Source organism: Antechinus flavipes, chromosome 1 (genome assembly GCF_016432865.1).
Source record: "Antechinus flavipes isolate AdamAnt ecotype Samford, QLD, Australia chromosome 1, AdamAnt_v2, whole genome shotgun sequence".
Lineage (NCBI taxonomy): Eukaryota > Metazoa > Chordata > Mammalia > Dasyuromorphia > Dasyuridae > Antechinus > Antechinus flavipes.
In genome coordinates this window covers 118,525,591-118,549,005 of record NC_067398.1, presented here as the reverse complement: position 1 = coordinate 118,549,005, position 23,415 = coordinate 118,525,591, and the positions used below count along the sequence as shown (strand labels likewise).

At 35.3% G+C, this 23,415-nt stretch overlaps 1 protein-coding gene across 4 annotated transcripts in view; it reads right to left on the bottom strand.

The window, feature by feature from the left end:
• Nucleotides 1-22,412, bottom strand: part of TTC23L (tetratricopeptide repeat domain 23 like) — a 61,440-nt gene extending 39,028 nt beyond the window's left edge. The window contains exons 1-6 of one of the 4 annotated variants that reach the window (XR_007952462.1): nt 21,726-22,406; nt 18,460-18,534; nt 15,949-16,138; nt 14,549-14,672; nt 3,408-3,564; nt 1,856-1,984 (exon numbers count right to left, since the gene is read on the bottom strand). Coding sequence is in view for 3 of the 4 variants with exons in the window: in XM_051989620.1 (XP_051845580.1) it covers nt 1,856-1,984; nt 3,408-3,564; nt 14,549-14,672; nt 15,949-16,138; nt 18,460-18,533 (674 nt within the window). In the remaining variant the exon portion in view is untranslated. Of the gene's footprint in view, nt 1-1,855; nt 1,985-3,407; nt 3,565-14,548; nt 14,673-15,948; nt 16,139-18,382; nt 18,535-21,725 lie in introns of those variants that run through there. The other 3 variants (XM_051989620.1, XM_051989599.1, XM_051989608.1) reach the window with 3 other exon arrangements.
• Nucleotides 22,413-23,415: the final 1,003 nt, after the last annotated feature.

Here is a 23,415-nt window from a genome sequence, read left to right as displayed (position 1 = left end):
ACTGGTAGACAAAGTACTTAAATGCCTAAAACAATACATGAGGATAGGGGCAAGGAAGCATATCATCAAAGGTCCTTAGATATCATTTTTGAAAACAAATGTGGCTAGGCTTTTTAGGTTTCAGAGGTTGGGCGATCTTAGAGATCATCTAGAGCCTAACTCTCTTATTTTATAGATATGGAAATTGTCACAGGTAAATTAGCTGATTTGTCCAATATCACACACTTAGAAAGTGGAAGATTTAGGAAACCAAATTATCTTCTACAACATCAAATCCACTGAACTTTACAAAATTCTATTCACAAGTATATCATATAATACAGGATAGGCCCTAGGTCCAAAGCCTTTATTCAGTAATTATTAATAATAGCTTGGTACAGTCCCAGAGTTCAAATCCAGCCTCAGATACTTACTAGTTGTGTGACCCTAGGCAAGTCACTTAACCCTGGTTTGCCTTAGTTTCCTCAACTGTCAATTGAGCTAGAGGAAATGACAAACCACCTAAGTAGCTTTGCCAAGAAAACCCCAAATGGGATACAAAAAGTAGGACATGATTAAAATGAATGGAACAACAATATATATAATGGGATATAATTTTAAAGCTTCCTGAAGTACACCTTGTCTTGTTCCAGTTCTAAACCCATATTTAAATTAAGATATGTTGTTGGTTTACGAAGGTTCGTGAGGAGATTTTACTACAAATTAAAGGCTACCTAGATAGACAGAACCTTATCAATCAAGTCTCACAAATAAGCAGAGATTCTTTTACCTATTTTTTTAAAAGGGAGTAAAAATTAGCCCATATCATTTTTGTTAGTAGATCATCCTATTAGTTTTCCTACATAACAATAGCATATGTACAGCAGACAAATTTAGGCAACCTCTGGGCTCAGTTTAATTTAGTTCTGAGCATTTGAGTGCTTTCAAAATTTCCCAGCTGATTCGGCTCTCCTTAGTTTCTTCTTGCCTGGAGAGAATAGGTAGAGATGCTGCATTTATTTTATTTTCTACTCATTCATTTGCTTTCTGTTACAAGTACCTTAAGACTTTGGGAAACAGATCTGATGAAAGCATTTGAAAATGAAAAATCCAGGGATAGAGGGAATACTCTTCTTTTTATCTGACAGACTGGTTGGTCTTGTTCTCTTTGAGAATAACCTATAAATGTCAAAAGAATCTCCTCATTCAACTGTACTGGGGCCCCACTTGTCCCTTCACACTATTCCATGAATTGCATTTTCTTTTTCTCTTTTGGGGGGATTATTTTGGGTTAAGTGACTTGCCCAAGGTCACACAGCTAATAAGTATCTGAGACCAGATTTGAGCTCAGATGCTCCTGATTCCAGGGCCAGTGTTCTAGGCACTAAGTTATATGCAAACTTAACCTACCTTAAATTGAATAATAAGGTATATTAACTTCCATCTTAATTAAATGCATTTGGGGGGAAGGGTATGGTATCTAGCAATAGAATGGTAGAAAAATCACTGTAAATCAGGGACTTGAATTCAAATCTTGCCTCTGTCATTTTGAAGCTTTATGCACTTGGCCAATCCATCTCTTTAAACCTCAGATCATAAAAATAAGCAGGTCCAATTGTAACCTGCAAAGTTCCTTCTAGTTCTAAACCATCTGACTATGATAAAGTTCTTTCTTCATCTACTAGTATTAATTTAACAACAAAAGAGAAAGGGAATTTAGAAAAAAAGTCTGTTCCAAAATAAGTCTGAGTTATTAGTTTTCTTAATTTATTATAGGAGATGTTTTATTTTTGCTCCATGAAGATAGCATGGAATGATTATGCACAATATGGGCCCCCAACCAAAACCCCCAAATTTCTCTAAATCTTGTGTTTACCTGCCCAAAGCAATTATAAGGTCTTTTTCAGAGACTTTTAAATCTCTAACTGTGGCTCCATCATGACATTCCCACAGTTCCTCCATGCTCTTCTCAGATTTCTGAAGATTGTAATAAGCTTCCTTACCAGTGCAACAGTTGAGGAAAATTAAAAGAATAAGAACATTTGAGAAGCAAACAAAATGCTTCAGTTATCTATTGGGTCAACAGGGGAAATTTTGAAAATGACCACTTCCTAGGCTTCTCCATTCTCCATTCTTAAGGAAGAAATCTTTAGTAGGCAAAGGCATTGGGCTTCCTTTGATGGCTACCTAAAACAGGCATTAGCAGGTAGGAGCTTAAAGGAGAGTGAAAGGAAATCATTAACTTTAAGGGAAAAAATCTACTTATGTTTCCTTTAAAGGATTTACACTATATACTGACAAATGTTTATTACTCCTAAATTTGTTTCTATGAACTATAAGGAAAAGAGATCCAAAGTTGATGAATAAAATTCTTATAGATTCTAAATAAGCTCTAAGTAAAAAAGAATCTAATTTCTATCAAATACTTTTAGTATTTTGGGTTGTTGGAGGTGGTAGAAGAAAAAAATCCCCCCCAAAAAAAAAATCCCAAATATTCTTTTATTTCCTTCATTTTTTTTCTGCCTTTTAAAGATCCTGTGTTGAGGATACCATGGAAGGTTGCACATTTAATATGAGTAGAGTTGTTTACAGTGTACATGTTTGAAATTATGACCTGGGGAAAGGACCAAAGAATGGTAATAAAGTACATGGACTCAGAATTACAAAATTCAGTATTATCTCAAATATTTCATGTCCCCAGCAAATGTTGTGACATTAAATAGTAGTTCCAATCACAGACACTTGGAGGAAAGAGGCAGGAATTTTGCTGAGTATAAATTGACTTGGCTTTTTTAAACTCTGGCTTCAAAGTCAATATTAGGGATAAATTTACCAAAAAACACATACATACATACGTGTGTGCATATACATATGCATATATACAGATATCATCATGATAATTAAGCTTCCCTTAAATGACAATCTACCCCCAATCAATCCTTTCTAAATACAGATATCATCATGATAAACAAGCTTCCCTTAAATGACAACCCACCCCCCAATCAATCCTTCCTAGACCAGTGCCAAAGCTAATCTTCACTCTACGTGGGGCTCTTTGATTTGAAAGGACATCATAGCAGCAAGAGGGATCCAAAGAACTTTCAATCAAATATACTTGGGAAGGACTCATCGTGGTAACAACTTGACACAAAATTTTAATTTGGTGACTGGTCCTTAATTCTAATGATTCTGGGATAGAGAAAGCAATGCAAAAATTGAGGAAAATTGATGTCTTGGATCAAAACTAGAATACTTTGAGATTCAAACTCCCATTTGTCTCTTCCCACCATGTCCCCTTGTCCTCTTCTGGATCTGCAGTTCTCAGAGGAAACAACTGAAAGTAAAACCCTCACAGAAATAAAGTGATTGATTTGATTCCATTATCCCCCAGTTGAATTTTAAGAACATTATTAGAAATGAAAGGATATTGGTTCTGCATAAGGTCCGACATTCCCAAAGTATAGTATAATGTCACCAATGTGCCAAGGATCTCTTTCTTATCCAAATCTGAGATTGCTGAGCCCTTCCAGGTCAGTAGGGAATTCTTTGCAGACTCAGCATGTTGCTTGGCCTGAACAGGGAGTTCTAGAGTAAGAGTAGGTGAGAGAAAACAAGGGAAAGAGTAGAAAACCAAGAATATTCTTCAATTAAAAAAATTCCATTTATAAGAGTAAGAGAAGAGGCAATAGTAATAGTAAGGCATAAAACAGTGGTCTCCAAACATTTTAGATTACACATAATTATCAGTAAACAATTTTTAAGCACCTTCCTCAATGTAATATAGTTATAAATTATATGCTCGTATTATTCTACTAACTTCAGTTTATTTCAATACTTGGTTATCATGGTAGAAAAATATGCCTCATAAGAAAAATAGCTCCAAATAGAAGTATGTTATTACTGATGATTATTAAATTATATTAACTTAAATTATTAAATCATGATACTTATATTTCAATCTTGTCTAGGAATTATGCAAATATGGCTAGCCAATTTCTATCTTTGTAATCAGTTATTATAAACTAACTTGAAAACATTTCATTTTATATTTTTGACAGAATTTTTCAAAATCTATTGCAATTCTTCATTTGGAAGATTTTTAAGCAGGTCAGAAAATTCTTTCCCCAAGTTTTTTTAGAGTAGGCAAATATGAGAGTTTTCACTGGTGAAACACCATTTTTGACAACAAAAATCACCTAACATTGGAAATATTTCCAAACTTTCATTTTTCAAAATGCTCTCTCCAAACTATGGGTTTCTTTAAAAAGCAGTTGCTTTCTTACTAATTATTAAAACATCATCTATATCTGCTAGTCCTTAACATACAGGGAACAACAATACAGGAATAACAAATATATGTAACATCAAAAGTGTCCTCTCTTCTCCCACCCCATTGCTATGGAATTCTAATGAAATATAACCTCAGATATATAGGTATATAAAATAGGTATACAAATCAAATATTTACTAATAATAAATCATAATTATCATGACCCCCCCCATTTAGTTATGAAACTCCACCTGGGATTGTGAAATCAGAATTTAAGAATCTTGGTTCCAAGCAATGGCGTATAAAAGTCAATCAAAATAAATAGAGACAAGAGAGAGAATGACATGTATGAGGAATAGAAAGGCCAGGTTTTGTTTTAATTTTAATAGCATCTTATTTTTCCAATTCCATTTAAAGATAGTTTTCAACATTCATTTTTATAGGATTTTGAATTCCAAATTTGTTTTCCCTCCCCCCTCTTGGTAATTCCAAGCAATGGAGTATGAAAGTCAATCAAAATACACAGAGACAAGAGAGAGAATGACATGTGTGAGGAATAGAAAGGCCAGGTTTTGTTTTAATTTTAATAGCATCTTATTTTTCCAATTTCATTTAAAGATAGTTTTCAACTTTCATTTTTATAAGATTTTGAATTCCAAATTTGTTTTCCCTCCTCCCTCTTGGTAATCTGAGATAGGTTATATGTGTTCAATCATTTTTGATGTTTCCATATGAGTCTTGTTGGGGGCAAAACTTGGAACAAAAGGGAAAAATACATGAGGAAGAAAAAACAACAAAAATAGTGAAAATAATATGATTCAATCTGCATTCAATCTCCATAGTTCTTTCCCTGGATACAGATAGCATTCTCCATCCCAAATCTATTGAGATTGTCTTGAATCACTGTATTGCTGAAAAGAGCTAAATCTATCATAGTTGATCATCACACAAACTTGCTGGACTATGTACAATGTTTTCCTGGTCCTGTTCACTTCACTCAGTATCAGTTCATGTAACTCAGTCTTTTCTGAAATCAGCTTGTTCGTCATTTCTTATAGAACAGTATTATTCCATTACATTCACATACCATAATTTATTCCACAATTGCTGTGTATCCACTCAATTTCCTTTCTTTGCCACCATAAAAAGAGTTGCTACAAATATTTTTGCACATTGGGTCCCTCTCCCCCCTCTTTTATGATATCTATAGGATACAGATCTAGTAGTGGTATTGCAAAAGGTCTGTACAGTTTGATAGCCCTTTGGGTATGGTTCCAAATTGCTCTCCAAAATGGCTAGATAAGTTTACAATTCCACCAACAATGCATTAGTGTCCCAATTTTCCTGCAGTCCTCTCCAATATTTATCATTATCTTTTTCTGTCATCTTAGCCAATCTGATAGATGTGATGATGTACTTGAAAGTTGCTTTTATTTGCATTTCTTTGATCAGTAGTAATTTGGGACTTTTTATGTGACTATATAGATGGCTTTAATTTCTTCATCTGAAAACATGAAAATTCATATCCTTTAACCATTCATCAATTGGGATAATGATTCCTTATAAATGGCTCAGTTCTCTATATATTTTAGAAATGAGGCCTTTATTTGAAACACTAGCTGTAAAAATTGTTTTCCAGCACTTTCTGTTCCCTTTCTAAACTTGTCTGAAGTAGTTTATGCAAAGAAATCCTTATAAATTTAATATAATCAAAATTACCCTTTCTGCATTTCATAATGTTCCCTATTTCTTATATGATTATCAATTCCTCCCTTCTCCAAAGATCTGATGGTGAACTATCCCTTGCTCTACTAATTTGCTTATAGTATCATCCTTTATATCTAAATCATTTACCCATTTTGATCTTATCTAGGAGTAGGGTATGTATGAGATGTTGGTCCATGTCTAGTTTCTGCCATAATATTTTCCAGTTTTCCCAGTGGTTTTTGTCAATTGTGAGTTATCTCGGAAACTAGAATGTTTGGGTTTATCAATTAGTCATTGACTACTGAATCTTTTGTACTCAACCTATTCCACTCATCCACCACTCTATTTCTTTTTATTTTATTTTATTTTATTTTTTGCTTTTTGCTGAGGCAATTGGGGTTAAGTGACTTGCCTAGGGTCACACAGCAAGTAAGTATTAAGTGTCTGAGACCAGATTTTAACTCAGGTCCTTCTGACTTCAGGGCTGGTGCTCTGTCACTTTTCTACCTAGCTGCCCCTACACCACTCTAATTCTTAGTGAGTACTCAAATGGTTTCGTGCCACTTTATAATACAGCTTTAGATCTGGTACATCTAGAGCACTATCCTTTGCATTTTTTCATTAATTTTCTTGAAATTCTTGACCTTTTGTTTTCCCAGATGAATTCTGTTAATTTTTCTAAATTCTATAACACAATGTCAGTTTGATTGATATGACACTGAATAAGTAGATTAATTTAGGTAGAATTGTCATTTTTATTATATCTGTGTGGCTACCCATTAATTAAACAATTAATATTTTTCCAATTGTGTAAATCTGACTTTATTTCCATGAAAAGTGTTTTGTAATTTGTAATTTGTTTATGTAGTTCTTCCTGTCTTTGTCTTGGCAGGTAAACTCCCAAACATTTTATATTGTCTATAATTATTTTCAAATGGAATTTCTCTTTTTATCTCTTGCTGCTGAACTTTGTTGGTAACATATAGAAATGCTGATTGCTTTATGTGAATTTATTTTATGTACTGAAATTTTCCTAAAGTTGTTAATTGTTTAGTTTTTTAGTTGATAAATATACCATCATAGCATCTATAGAATGATAGTTTTGTTTTCTCATTGCCTACTTTAATTCTTTCAATTTCTTTTTCTTCTCTTATTGCTAAAGCTAATATTTATAGTATAATATTGAATAATAGTGGTGGTGATAATGGGCATCCTTGTGTCACTCCTGTTCTTACAGGGAATGCTTCTTGCTTATTATTCCCTATTACATATAATGTTTGCTGGTGGTTTTACTTAGATGCTTGCTTATCATTTTAAAGAAAACTCCATTATTCCTGTGCCCGCTAATATTTTTAAAGGAAAGGATACTGCATTTTGTCAAAAAGCTTTCTCTTGTATCTATATTGAGATAATCATATGATTTGTTGGTTTTGTTATTGACATGACATGGTCAATTATGCCAGTAGTTTTCCTCATATTGAACTAGTCCTGCATTCCTGATATGACTTCTACTTTTTTACTCATACTGTATTATCCTGATGATAAATTGCTACAATATCTTTGCAAATATTTAATTTTTTGTATTAAATACTCATTAGGGAGAATGGTCTATAATTTTCTTTCTCTGTTTTGGTTCTTCCTGCTTTAGGTATCAGCACCATACTTATGTCATAAAAAGGAATTCAGCAGAACTCTTCCTTTGCCTAATTTTCCCAAATAATTTATCTAGTATTGAAATTAATTGGTCTTTAACTGTTTGGTAACAGGTCCTTGGATCTAGTCTGCTGCAGGCATTTCAACTTTATCTAGAGATAAAGGACAGAAAACTGTCCTGTGACTTGGCTGGTAGAGGAAACCCCTTTAAGGAAACATTCTCTATCAATGTGTGTTGCACCTTCTCTGTGATTTATAAGGGTACCTAAGTTGTGTAATGGATAGAGCATCTGCCCTTATGTCCAGAAGACCTAAGTTCAAATTCTAACTCAGACACTCAACTAGTTGTGTGAACCTGGGCAAGTCAGTTAACTCTCAGCTTCAGTTCTTCATCTGTAAAATGAATTGGAGAAGGAAATAGCAGATCCCTCCAGTAGCTTTGCCCACACTACCCAAAATGGGATCACAGAGCGTCGAATACCAACTGAAAATGATTGAACAACATTATCACAGTACAATTTATAAAATGAGAAGTTAAATGATTGATTCTGGATGTATTAGGTAAGACTTCAACTAAGATCATCCTGAGGATAAAACTTAATAATGTATTTACTGTGCATATTTTTGTGGGGGGAGCATAATTTTTTTTCTTTTTTGCTAGCAGAAAGTCAAAGAGATGGTTGTATAAAAGCTACTATGCATAGTGAATTGATAAAACTTGCAAAATTATTTGATATAGGCTGAAATGATGTAATAAAGAAACTGAGGAAAAAGTAGAGAATTGATTCTAGAATTGCAAGTATGACTTAAAGAGGTATTTGTAGAAATTTTGAAAGTAATAGGGAATTTAGGAAGAAGAATGGGTTGGATTTTGGGGAAAAGATAATAAATTATATTTTGGACATCCTCTGCAACTGATGTTGGTGTATAAACCATTACTATTTTCATGGCAGCTTTTTTTTCCTTACAAAAGCTTATCAGAAACAATGCACTATGTGATGATGAAGTATCCTATGAAATTATGTTTCTTAATACTTGTAGAAGCATAAAAACCCAGACAAACTCAACCCTACCAACTTCTTTATTTGCTTTTTCAAGGACAGTCTGTAAATGATCCTTTCATTTAATATTTTCCTTGAGTTTTTGAAGGCTAAGCCAGCCAACTGCAAGTTCTAACAAGTTCCACCATGATGCAAAGATCTTAACAACAAATGGTGACAGACTATCATTGCTTTTCCAAGATTACTCTAAATATGAAAAGACTTATCACCAATAAGCTGGCCACTAGATGATTGGTCCTTTCATCATGGCAATGCCTAAAATACCACATGGCCTTCAGACCTATAGCCACCTTCCACTTCTACAGTGACTTTCTAAAGTGACCACACCAAAAAGTAAATAAAAGCTAACAAAATATGCTAGTAAATCAATTTTTAGTTCAGTAATCAAGATCAATTTAATTGTTGGTACTGTCAATGTGAGATCATTATTTGTCTATCTAGAGCAACTACATCATAGCAATGTTGACATTCTTATTATAAATGAAATCAGAAGGCAAAAAGAAAGTTGAAGCCAACCATGTCAGTGCCTTCCTCAAGAAGCCTGACTGGCATCCTACTGTCTTTGTTATTTAGGACCTTGACAATCTGGCACCAACCTGTATTTCCATCCTGATTTTACATTATTCCTCCTAAGATACTTTTTGTTCTAGTTGAACTGGCCTTCATTAGCTAATACCACATGCAAATTTTTCAATTTTTTGCCTTCATAATTTTTTCTGGGCATTATCTCATACTTAAGAATCCTCTTCTTCCTCATTTCTGCCTCTTGAATCTTTGATGTCCTTCAGATCCTCAACTCAACTGCTACCTCCTACATACATAAAACCCATTTTATCCTTCAATCCATATTATCCTTTTCATCAAAACTGTTTTATGCTGATATTTTAATCCCCCTCCCAGTAAGAATGTAAACTTCTTGAGGGCAGAAACTGTTTCTTTTTTGTCTTTGTATTCTTTGCATATGTGTTTAATAAATGCTTGTTGAATGTATAAATAAATGAATGAGGAAATAGAAGACAAATTCTGTGAAAATTTGGATAAATCACTGAAAATTTATTGTGTACTTTAATAATAATTTATTTTGGTATAAGTAATTATGTTGTAAAAAAATAAAGCGGCCAAAGTATACAAAGAAGGTTACAAGGAATTTTCCAAAATGAGGATCAGAAGGTGCTAGACAAGTTAAGCAATAAAAAAAATTCCTCAAAAACAAACAAAACAAACAAACAACATTGGTTATATCTTTTCCCTCTGAGGCAATTAGGATTAAGTGACTTGCCCAGAGTCACACAGCTAGGCAATGTTAAGTGTCTGAGGTCAAATTTGAACTCAGGTCTTCCTGACTTCAGGGCTGGTGCTAACCTGGTTATATCTTAACACTCATTCCATGTGGAAGTCCTTTTCAAATCAATCTCTGTACAGATAGTCAGATTTCCAATAGAAATAACAGAGTAAAGATTGAAGTTAATTGGCAAGTAAAAGAAAGAATATAAATATGAAGATATGAAATGCAATTAAAACAACTAAACTTGACTAACTTAAACAAGCTCTTGACACAAAGATGGGAAATGGCTAAAAGAATCAATAACACAGACAACCATAATTTCATAAAGATATTAAATTAGCCAGAAACACATGACGTTTCCTTGCCAATCAAAGAGCCATGGCAGTCCAAAGGCAATAACACAAGTTTAGAATATCAATTCATTTATAAAATTTTATGTTGGATGATTGTGACTGATAAATTATTTTATTAAAATGAGAAAAGAGAGAAAGAAAAACAAGATGACTGAAAATGTGATGAGAAACATTACAAGAAACCAGTTCATATGGAGTGTATTTAAGGATAAAATTGGGAGGACAATAAGCAGATGAAAATGAGTGGTAATCTGTACCTACCATCAGTGAGATCTTAGAGCCAGCAAAATATTAAAGTTAGCCAAGTACCAAACATTAGGTGGGATTGTTTACCAATATACAGAATCTGTAAAGTATATATATATATATACACACATATATATATGTATATATATATACATATATATATATAAAATATTTCCTTCAGTATTCATTTCTTATATATCAGGATTATATGTTTACTCCAGAGAGAAATAAAGGACCAATGATTGGAAGAGAGGCAGATTATAGCTTCATATAAAGAAGAGCTGTTCAACAATTATTGTCCAATAATGGAATAAGTGACCATACTTCATAACGTAGTGAACAATCCATAATAGATGATGTTAAGCAGACATTAGATGACCACTCACCTGGGGAGACTAGGAGAGGATCCAAGCAGTAGTTAAAGAGGTAGATTAGAAAACTGTTTTCCAACTTGGAGATTCTATAATTTGCTAATTATATTTTTCATGTTTTCATGTTAAACCTACCAAAATATAAGTTCTATTAAGGCTGGATCATTTCTTATATTCCTTATGTGTTGTACATTATCTTTAATATAGTGTTCACAATATTCTAAATACGCGAAAAATTCTTGCTTTACTAAGTCATTGACTTTAGCAAGCAAAAGATTATAAATGTGGCTTTCCTTTCAAGTTTTCTCTATTTAGCAATGAAGTGAAAATGAAAGCAAGACAACCCTAGATGGCAGCATTGCCTCACAAGTTCATGGTTTATGCATTTTTGAGAGTTAAAAATATATTTAAATATATCAAAGAAATCGATTTTCCCTTCTCTATTTCTCCCAGTTTTCTTTCTCTTCCTACCCTATCAACTTCTTCCAACAGTTGGGAGTTGAGGAGAGACTGTAAAAAATCCTCAGAACAACTTACAAATGCTCATGAATATATGCAACACAATGTTTCAAGGAAAAAGAAAATTCTGTTTTGGGTGCCCCTCCCACAAAAGAATCCTTTTCTAGGCTGAAACTTCTGCCCTATTCAACAGGATGTCATTACCTGGGCATTCTTACCACTAAATAGTGAGCATATTCCACTTGAGTTTGGAAGAATGCCCTGAACTTTAGAGTCAAAAGACTCAGAGCATGTCACTAAAGTATCATTCTTTCGTTTAGTATTATCATTCCACAAGCTAGAAGCATTCCCAATAAGATCAAGGGTTAAATAATGTTGCCCATTATACTACTACTATTCAATATTGTGCTGGAAATGTTAAACTTTAGCAATATAAGAAGAAAGAAATTGAAGGAATTAAAAGTAAGAATTGAGGAAACAATTTTTGCAAGTGATATGATAATATATTTAGGGAATCCTAGAGAATCAACTAAAAAGCTACTAGAAACAACAATTTTTAATAAAGTTGCAATATATAACAGAAACCCACATAAATTATCAGCATTTCTTTATGTTATCAACAAAGCCCAGCAAACAAGAGGTAGAAAGAGAAATCCCATTTAAAATAACTACAGACAATATAAAATATTTGGAAGTCTATCTGCCAAGACAAAGCCAAGAACTATGAACACAGTTACAAAATACTTTTCACAAAATAAAGTTAGATCTAAACAATTGGAAAAATATCAATTGTTCATGGATAGGCCATGCTAACCTAATAAAAGTGACAACTCTACCTAACTTAATCTACTTATTCAGTGCCATAGTAAACTGCCAAAACAATTACTTTATAGAAGCTAGAAAAAAAATACAAAATTAATCTGGAAGAGCAAAAGGTCAAGCATATCAAAGTTAATTTAAAAAATGCAAAGGAAAGTGGCTTAGTCATACCAGACTTCAAACTATATTATAAGCAACTCTCATCAAAATTATTTGTTACTAAGAAATAGAGTAGTGGAGATCAGTGGAATAGATTAGGTATACAAGACACAGTAGTTAATGACAATAGTAATCTAGTTTTTGATAAATTCCAATTTTCTGAATACTGTCACTATTTGACAAAAATTGCTAGGAAAAATTGAAAAACAGTTATGGCAGAAATTAGGCATCGACCAAAAAGATGCCCTGTACCAAGATAAGGTTGCAATGGGTATATGATTTACACATAAAAGATATACTGGAGTGATGTGTTAGATAGGGAAGGATGTATATTTGAAAAATGCTGCAAAAGTGAAAATGGCAGGTGCTTTGGCAATAGTGTGTGAATGGGAGTGAGTTGAGAAAATATGAGAGAGGAATCCAGGATGACTCCTAGAGGTTGTGAGTCTGAGGGACTAGGAAGATGGTGTTGCCCTCAACAATAATAGGGAAGATAGGAATGGGGGAGAGTTTGAGAAAAAGATAATGAGTTCTTTTTTGTACATATTGAGTTTCAGATGTATACTAGATAACCAGTTCAAGATATCTGAAAGACAGTTAGAGATGTCAGACTTGACATCAGCAGAGAATTTGGGGAGGGATAGGTAGAACTGAGAATTATTAGCATAGATATGATAATTAAATTATGGGAGCTGATGCAATGACCAAGTGAAGTAGTATAAAAGGAGAAGAGAAATGAAGAGGTAAAAAAGAAGAGAAGAGGGTCCAGGACAGAATCCTGAGGGATACTGTAGTTAGAAGGTGTGATCTGGGGGCGTATGTAGCAAAGGATACAGAGAAGCAGCAATAAGATAGGTAAAAAGAAAACCAAGAGAGAAAAGAGTATTATCAAGGAGGAAAGTGATCAGTGGTGGCTGAAACTGGAGAGGTCAAGGAGAATGAGAATTGAGAAAAGGCCACTGGATCTGGCAACTAAGAGATCACTGTTAACTTTGGAGAGAGCATTTTTAGTAGAATAGTAAGATCAGAAGCTAAATTACAAAGGATTAAGAGTGAAATGTAAGTGTATGCACTGATTGTAGATGATATTTTTTAAGTTTAGCTACAAAGGACAGAAGAGGAAAAGGATGATAAAGTTGAGGGTTTTTTTAGGGTAGGGGACACATTTGTAAGTAGTAGGAAAAGAGTCAGTAGACAAGGAAAGCAAAATAAGTGAAAGAGGCGATAGCAGAAGGAGCACTCTGTTGGAGGAAACAGGATGAAATGGGATCACTTGATCAGGTAGAAGGACTAGCCTTGGTAAGGAGTAAGACAACCTCGTCAAGTGATAATAATTATGAAGGAGAAGAGACTAGCAGAAGGGATGATGTGATGGGAGTCATGGAAGAGGAGGAAGAGAAAAGAAAGGGAGAATTCATGGTGAATATATCCTTGATTTTTTTTTTTTTTTTTGGTAAAAAATGAGACAAGGTTCTCAACCAAGAGACTGGGGGAAGAGGAGCCATGGGAGTTTGAGGAAGAATGAAAAAATTTGGAAAGTTTCCGTGGAGAATGGAAAAGGCAAGTTGCTAAAGGAAGTATATTAGAGTTTCCTGGCAGAGTGAGAACCCAGTTGAGATAATATAATGTAAATTTGTAGTGGACTTAGAACAGTTCTTTTTTTTTTTTTTTTTTTTTTTTCTGTCTTTGTTCAGCAGCACATCTATAGGAATGAAGATGATGAATGGTGGGAATATCCAAGGCTGAGGCTTGGCTCTATTTTAGTCCTAGTGTTTCTTTAGTTTCAAGCCTAACTTTACATCTTTTAACTTTAGTACTTTAATGACTGGGATCCTTGAACTTTCCTCTCCCAACCTCTCCCAGAGATTGAAATCCCATCCCTGAAATTATGTGTCTACCTATTATCATACTTCCCTGATGCCAATTGCTACTCTGTTCAAATCTCTGCCTGTTGACAAGTCTGCAAGGCAATGACTACCTTACTCAAATGTACACTTATAATGGGAACTCTCAAATGCCATCTTAATGGATTTCTTTCTATTGTCTCCTTCTGAGACATTCTCAGATCTCCTGGCCTTCCTTTGAGGGTTTACCTGGTCTTCAGTCCAGGTATCAGTCATATGCATTCTGATCCATCTTATAAACTGCAATTATGACATTGAATAACATTGAATGACTGAGAATACCTCTCAGAGTCAGATATCCATAAGCCAAGTTGGTTAATGCTTGGGCATATCTCCAGTGTTCTGTTCCAAAAACAATTCGGGAAAATGTAACACAGCGAATCAGTTCCTGGTTTGCCTGGCAGTTCTGAAAATAGCAAAAAAGAAACTATTATGTTTATTGTAAAAAGGGAAATTGCCTACTTAGCAGCCCTCTCATTTCAATAATGTCTGGCAACATTCAACTTAAATTATCTTCTTTACTACTAATTGTGAAGTGAGGACAAGGTGAAGAGCTTTTTGCCCCTGTGGAACAAATGCATTCATTGTTCTCCCCCTTCAATCCAAGTGGTTCATGGCTTTAAAGAAAATTAAATGGACTGAAAAATGCAATCATATATAACAGTATATATTTCTGTGTCTTGGTATTCTGAAAGCAACCAGGAGTAGGAGAAGGAAGATCTGGTATATGTTAATCTATAACATAGACTGACCTAAACCTTTCTGCATAAAAAGTTATGTTTTTATTGTTTCTGCCTCATGTACAAGTGGTTTAATAGGTAAGATGACCCTATTTTCCTTGGTGCTATGCTAACCTAGTTAATAAGCAAAATAGATAAGATGACCCTATTTTCCTTGGTGCTATGCTAACCTAGTTAATAAGCAAAATAGGTAAGATGACCCTATTTTCCTTGGTGCTATGCTAACCTAGTTAATAAGCAAATTAAATAAACGGCTAGGAAAAAGGTCTTTCAGCTAAACTAAAAGTCTTTATGAAATAAAAATAAAATGACCTGTAATTCATCCTAAATTCTAAGTTTTTGTGTGAGTAATATTTTACCTTAAAAAGTCAAAATTATACAACATGAAACATGGATATTTTTCTAACTCTGGAGATTTCAACCCCAAAATTGTGAAATCTTAGAAGATTCAAAGTAAGGACAAGAACAATTTACTCTTTTCCTTTACCTTGTCTTGAGAGGGATCTGGATCTATTTATTGTTAATACTTGACCAAGAAAATATATTGAGATAGTGTAAGGTAATGCTGAATAATATCCCCTCATCTGTAAAATGATTATGTTGACTTAAATGATCTCTAAGATCTCTTTCAAAAGAGCTTCAGCTTCAGCTTTAGCCATCAAAGACCCAGACCTCTAACTGCTGCCCTCTACTTCCCTGGTTCTGACTTCTTGACCTGATTAACTTGACCATAATCAAAATGAACAGAGATATGAGAAGATGAAAGATTAAAATACTGAAAGAAATTTTTAAAAAACTGAAAATTTGTTTTTGAGTTTGGTGAGGGAGAATACAAACATCCTCAGTAATTCTATAGCATGGACACAATTAAATAACTATGAACACTATACTAAAATTTTATAATGTAAATATGAAAAGCTAGTAAGACTTATTTTTATTTACCTTTTTTGCCTTAATCAGAGACTCAGCTTTTCTCTGTGACTTGTTTAATTTCTCCTTCGGAACAGACATATAATCTGCATTCCTTGCTACCTTGTCAGTTTCATTTTCTTTGTCTTCACTATCTCCAAATTCATCACTAGGATTTGATTCACTCCTCTGCTCAGCAACCAATGTTCTGGTTTCCTTTTCCCTAATAATAACATACAGTTTATTTCTGGGAGATGCTGATTCAGAATTTAGCTCTTATATATGATATAAATTGGATTGTTTAAACTGAAGAACGAAGCATTTCATAGTAAATAGGGTTATTTAGCCACATAAAATACAATTTGTAGTCTAATTTAAGGAAGTATTTTATATAATGAAGAAAGCATTAATACTTATTAGCTGTGTAACCTTGAACAAATTACTTCCCTTCTCTGGCCGTAGTTCCCCATGAACAATTATTGACGATTTTAAAACTCCTTCTAGTTCTAAGTCCTATTATTTTATGAAAGCTAAATGATCTAGATGTAGGAAAAATTGGGAAAATGAAAGAAAAGTATATCTTCTAAAGCAGGGTAGTAGAAAGAAAGACATTTGGTCTTTACCATTTAAATAACCATATAATCTCTTTGCTTTAGCAGTAAGAGATAAAGGTTCTAAAGAAATCCTGGGTGGGGGGGGAGGGGGACATTTTATAGCAGTAGCCAAGATAATTATTTAAAATTCTTCATAAGTTGATTTGACAATAGGTCTTGATATGTTTATTCATCTAAACCAAGGATTTTCAAAGTGATTATGTCAATAATAGACCTTTAGTTGGTCTGCACTTTTGTTTCTGGCATAAAGTAATCACTTGTTATATTCAACAAAAATAAATCATTTTCAATGGTGTCCCAACCATAAAATATTATGTTCTTCTATAAATTGAGGCCACTTTTGTTAAGAGTTGGGAAGCAGGAATTTAAATGAAATGAGTATTGGCCAATGAGCTACAAAAACCATTGAAAATTTCTTTACTTCCAAAAAAAAGTTCTACATAGTAATAAGAGTTGGAGTAGGACACAAATATTATCCACTGACCAAGTAGAAATCCCCAAAAGTCTGATATAGAAAGAAAAAGAATCCATATTAGACTTTGGAGGGTTAAGAGAGATACCAACAGTTCAAAGAAAAACTTTGTCTCCACAATCTGAAGGAAACTAATAGATAGTTTTATATATATCGTAAACAATCAAGGTAAAAAAGGGGAGATGGACCTGAAAATTATATAACAGATTTCTGAGTTATGCTCAGTGATCACTGGAAGATCATGGGATAACAGAGAAGTTCTTTAGGACTAAAGAGCAAATGTCCCACTACTTTATGAAGGGAAATGAGTCAAGTCTATAAAATATAGGTCCAGGAACTTGACTTCAATATCTGCTAAAATTTTATATTGTGTGAGAAGAGATATGGCAGTTAACATCTTGAAAAGGAAATAAGTTTTCATAATGAGATAGCATGGCTTCATTGGGGATAGACAGATTATGCCACACTAACGTTATTCCATAGTATAACTAGACTCAAACAAAGCAGGATGTTGTTCGCCTGGATTTCAGCAAAGCATTTGAATTCAGTAGAATATTATTCTTGTGGAGAGGTGTGGGCTAGATAATGGGCTGCTAGGTAGCTCTGGAAATGGATGAGTGACCAGAAAGCCAAAGAATCACTTAAGTTTCAAAGTTAGCTGGGAGGAATGTCTCTAATGAGATGTCCAAGGGATCTTTCTTTGTCGTTGTTCCGTTTAAGTAGGATCTTAGTAGTCAATCAGTATAGGGGTTGTTAAATACATGGGCCCTTCAAAGCCACACATAGCTTATGACACTCCTGAGAGTAGGCTGAAGCAGATTAAAATGTAAACGGTAAATATTTAACAAAAATTAAAATATAATAAAGCATAAATATTAACATTAGCAAATTTCTGTTAGTATGTAATCTGTAGCTTAATGACCCTGTTCTGTTTCTATTTTAGTTTGACACCACTTGATCTAGTCTATCCTCCCTCTCTCCCTCTTTCCCCCCCTTCTCCCCCCCCCCCCCCCCCAGCCTTCTTCCCCGGCTTTATACCTCTCTCTTCAGCTTATAGATGAGGGAACTGAGAGGCCAAAGGGATTTAAGTTACTTGTCCAAAGTCACATAGGTAGCAATAATCAGGAGTCACATTTGAACCTGGGATCTCCTGACTCCAGAGTCAGTTTTCTTTCCACTGTACTACAATGGTTCAGGATATAACTACTGTGAAGAAACTTTGGTTCTTCCATTGACGTTTTTACTTTGGTCACAAATTTCAGATACCTGGACCAACCAAAACTTTAATGTTGGTACCAGTGGGGTTCATTAGGTAGAATAAAGAATAGAAGAGTTTTAAATAGATTCATAACATCTATTATTGATAAAAAAATACTCTCACCAAAGATTTTTCATGAGTGGGAGGTCCCATTCCATGTCTCCTGAATTATTGTGGCTACAAAGGTCTGTTCTGCTTACATGTGGAAACAGGAGTCCCAGATTGTGTTGCTGACCTCAGTAGGGATGTAGATAGGGCAAGATTTCATCTTCATCCTACAGAGAAGCACAACTGATTAAAATAAAGATCTGGTCATGAGATGTGCAGAAGCCCCCTCTATTCTCTTACTGTTGAGTGTAGATGATTATCAGTTGAAAGAGAGACAGTGCAGCTCTACAGAGAGTGAGTTTTATATGTATACATATATTATTTCACATATATATAATTATATATAATATATAACTACACTATATGTAATATAATTATACATATGACTATATAATTGTATATATAATTATATATACTATGTAACTATAGCTATGTGACTACAATTATTTAAAATATAATTATGACTAAGTATAATTGTGTATATAATATTATATATATTCAAGTATACTTTTTGCAAGAGCATAAAATTTAAAAGGCTAGTAGGTACAACTCCTTTTAATTAAAATCCATTTTGATTTTTTTTCTTATTCATAGCCTTCGTAGTTTTTGTGTTAAAGCCCAGCATACTTAAAAGCTCATGAATCATCCACAATCATGGAAATACCCAAATCAGCCATTGCATTGGTTGACTTGGAACTGTAGAAAGACTATATAAAACTGAAATACATAAATATATCCATTATTTTTCTGTGGATGATTACCCAGTTGAACAGGGAGGAGAACATAGCAGAACTACAAGCTAGAAAGGACTTGAGATCATCTAGTCCAACTCATTTTTCTTCTGAGTCACAAAGAAATGCAGTGACTTGGCCAGGGACACATAGAGAAATAGCAGAGTTAGGACTTTATTTTATCTTATTTATTTCATTTCCGTTATTTATTTCAATTCCATTACTTATAATGGAATTGAAACTCAGTCTGTTTTGCCGTTTGTTAGCAACTCTTCTGGATACAGTAGACATGGTTAAAAATTAGGTTTGAACATTGAACACTTCTCTGTAGAGGGGTGGATATGGAATGCGGTATCTACACTGTCAGATTTAGTCATTGTGTCTGCTTATTTTGCTTATTTAATAGGAACTAAGCAAGGGAACTCTCTCCTTCTCTACTAAACTGGGGCTCTTGCCATGGAGCCAGGTGTATTTGTTCTAGTCTCTCTTTGTGGGATCTGTACTTCACCGAGATGACATAGTAACTCCTGGTTGTTTACCAAATGTTGGGATGACAGTCAAGATAAAACAGACCTCCCAGTCCGGAGGAGCTGTTCACATGGTGAGCTATAAAAGGAACAAGGAGAAACACTTTCTTTCTTTCAGGACTATTCCAGCTGCTGAACATGTAAGACCTGAGCAATAGATTTAAATTTGGTTTTGTAGATTTTTCCATAATTACCACTGTGGCTGGGGGGACAATGAGTCAAAGTTTTACCTCTGGATGAAATGAGACCATGCAAAATCCAGTGGAAGAGTCCTTTCTGGGAAAAAGGAACCCTCCTGGCCACACTTAAATGTTTTTCTTTTTGATAAAGGTGTGTGTGTGTGTGTGTGTGTGTGTGTGTGTGTGTGTGTGTGTGCAGAGAATTGGTCACAACATAAACAAACTTACTAAAACTAAAAATGAGATTTCAGTATAATTATTCAAATTTATCGATCAAATTAAGCTTCACAGAGTGATTTTCTCATAAGCCTACAGAGGAGGGTTAGTACAAGTATTATCCTCATTTTATGGATGAAGTTGTTGAAGTTCAATAAGGAACCCTGTGCTTGGTCCCCTTGCTCATGATTCAACATTTAGAAAGTGTCCAAAGCAGGATTTGAACTCAGGTCTCTTGACTTCAGGTCAATGCACATTCCATTGTGCCATGCGGCCCTCTAACCATAATAATAATAAATTCTGACTACTCAGATGAAGTCAATCACAGATACTTGAGTAACATATGACTCAAGGACATTTGATTAATAATTTGTGATTTCTTCCTTATGGGAAAAACTCATCTGTATAATTGAGGAATTGACTTACCTAATGTCTTAAGTGTGTCAGAGGTAGGATTTTAACCCAATTCTTCCTAACTCCCAAGTCCAGCATTCCATTTACTGAAACCATATTGCCTTTCCTTTTCCCACATAACCTCGGAGAATGTTAAATCTGGCCTATTCATCACTCATTATCATTTAGTGTGAAGACTTGGGTTTGAGTTGCAATGCTTTGTGGGCAAGTGACCAACAGCAAGCCTCTCTGAGTGTCAGTTTTATAATCTGTAAAAGGGGGATAATTAATAACAACAACAACAACAATAATGGAGTTAGATTAGATGCTCTAAAGTTCCTTCCAGATCAAAATTCTGTGATTCCATTACTTACCTCAGGTTTTTTGTTTTTTTTTTTTTGGAGGGGGGAGAGTAAAGGGAAGTAATTTGTAAATCTTACTATATTACACAAATGTGAGCTGTTATAGTTATTATGTTATAATAATTATGATCTTGAATATCCCATTCCAGTTCTTCATGAAGTTTCAAGATGAGAGAGACAGAGACAGAAAGGCAGAGACAGAGATCAAGAAGGGACCCAGTGATGAACATATGTCAAACAGGAACCAACCTTTTTGCCCCAGGGTCCACCAGGTTGGATACTAGGGTGATGAATGTATTGACCACAGCAACCGCTGAAGGCCAACCACTAAGTTATAAAGTGGCCACAGCGGTGAGAGGTGCTCTCACCCTGAGGAAATTTTTAAGTATTTGAGGTATAAGTAATTCTAATAAAACTAGAAGTAATATTAACTCTCAGAAGCCATAAGCTGGGAGAGGCAGCACAGAGTAGTGGACAATGGAGTGAAACATGTAGGCTGGATCCGAAGTTAGCAAGCCCTAGGTTCAAATTCTGCCTCTAACACTTACCTGTCGGGTCAGTTTCCTCACTGGTAAAATGGTGATAAGAATAATACTTATAGTACCTACCCCATAGTCCTGTTGTGAGTTATGAGGTGTAATGTTTAAAAAAAGAGGCTTTATAGCACTACAGAAACGTCAGTTATGATGATGGTCTCTTTTATGCTGCATGATGAAATCATAAATGACCTTGAAAATCCCTCCAGGAAACTACACTTTGGGGAGAGAGGGAGGTGAGAGAGAGGTTTCAGTCTCGTTTGTCTTTCCCTGAAGTTGCTTTATTGTTCCTCAGTCCTGTTTCCGGATGGGGTTCTTCCAAGGTGGGAGTACTGAGGAAGACCCCGAGCGGGAGGGATTCCACCTTTCCTGATCGGCTCTGGGTCGGGGTGGGGGTGGGGGGGCACTGATTACCTGATTGAGCCAGTGGAAACACAAAAAAAAATCCTCCTTCCTGGCTCCAAGGATACAGGAAGGTGGGAGGAGGGGAGAAAGCCGCTTGCTTAAGGGACAACCTGGTTTTCCGTGGGAATGTCAGGGCACTTTGCAACCAGGACAGCGCTTCCTACGCCGGGCTGCGGAATGGGAGCTGCGGGGAACTAGCGACCCTTCTTCTCCTACTGTCTTCAGCCCGGCGCGCCACACAATGGGACAGAATGCCGCGACTGCTGCAGCCGGGATACTCCGTGCTCAGGAAAAAACAGAACGCGGCCTTGGCGGTTGCCACGGCAACCGAAGGGATGCCCGCGCGCAGGGAACTGGGCCGCTGCTCCTAAACTCTCTGAGTGCAGCAGAATGGGGAGGAAGCAGAGAAGGATTGGGCCTAATGCCAGCCGCTGGAAGAGAGTAGGGCGCGCCCCACTTTCCGCCCTTTCCTGTCCCTTGACCGCTTCTCTGGGTGGGGTGCGGGAATGACGCGAGCAAGCACAAATCATCCTTCCCTTTGGAAACCGTGGTCACTCTTTCCAAATCCCCGGAACTCCTCCAAAAAAAGCCCCTTGTGTGGGAGCAAAAAAAGGGAGGACTATGTGCATTGGTAGAAAATAAGAGTGAGCAAAGTAGGCGCGCCTGATGGTAGTAACCACTCCCTACTTTTAACAATCCGCATTCAATCCATTCCTAACGAAATTCAGGTTCTAGATTGTCCCTCACGCACTCACAAAAAATAGCACTAATTCCAACTGATATCGGTTCATAATGGCGCTTGCATTGTAAAGGTTAAAACCGGTCACGTTTATCTGGAGAATTGCTTTTCAAGCATCATTTCATTTGATTGTTAAAACATGTGGCACATTATTTCCATTTTACAGAGGGAGGGAACTACAAGGCAAGTTTAAAAATCTGCCAGTCCTGTGGTAAAAGTCAGCCCAAGCCTACTGACTCCCAGATCTAGCTCTTTTCCTTCCACCAAAGACTGTCTTGAGAAGGCAGTGAATTAATACAAAGGAATGTATTGCTAATAGGGGAAATTTCACATTTTAGTGGGGATGATTTAAAGAAATCCCGGAAGAGAGTGCTTTTTGACCTCACTCATAACATATGACTCACCGTCATAGCAAGCACTTCTTCCTCCGTTTGGGAACGGTAGCCCTGGCCCTGAGTAACCAATGCAAGAAAGAGTAATAACTATCTCCAGTCAATGAACATTTGTTAAGTGACTACTGTGAACCAAACACTGTGCAAAGTGCTAGAGATATATAAAACACAGTATGTCTTTCCTCAAGAGACTTACAATGTAAAGGGCAAAAACAACACATCAGCCTCTAAAAGGAATTGCTGGGTTAGTTAAGTGGAGTTACAATCCAATTGGACGCCATCAAGTTCCTTGGCCTTGTGTGTGGCTAGCTCTGACAAAAAGTGATTTGGTGCTCTGCATTAACTTCTCTGTGTTCTTTATCTGTAAAAAGAAAGGGTGTTTTCATTCATTTCAGATTTGGGGTTTATGTACTTTTTAGCCATGTCAGCTAAGTGTACTGTAAGAGTGATTTTTCCCCCACTTATTTTCCCAATTACATGTAAAGATAGGGTTCAAGATTTTTTTTTCCCTGAGGCAATTGGGGTTAAGTGACTTGCCTAGGGTCACACAGCTAGAAAGTGTTGTCTG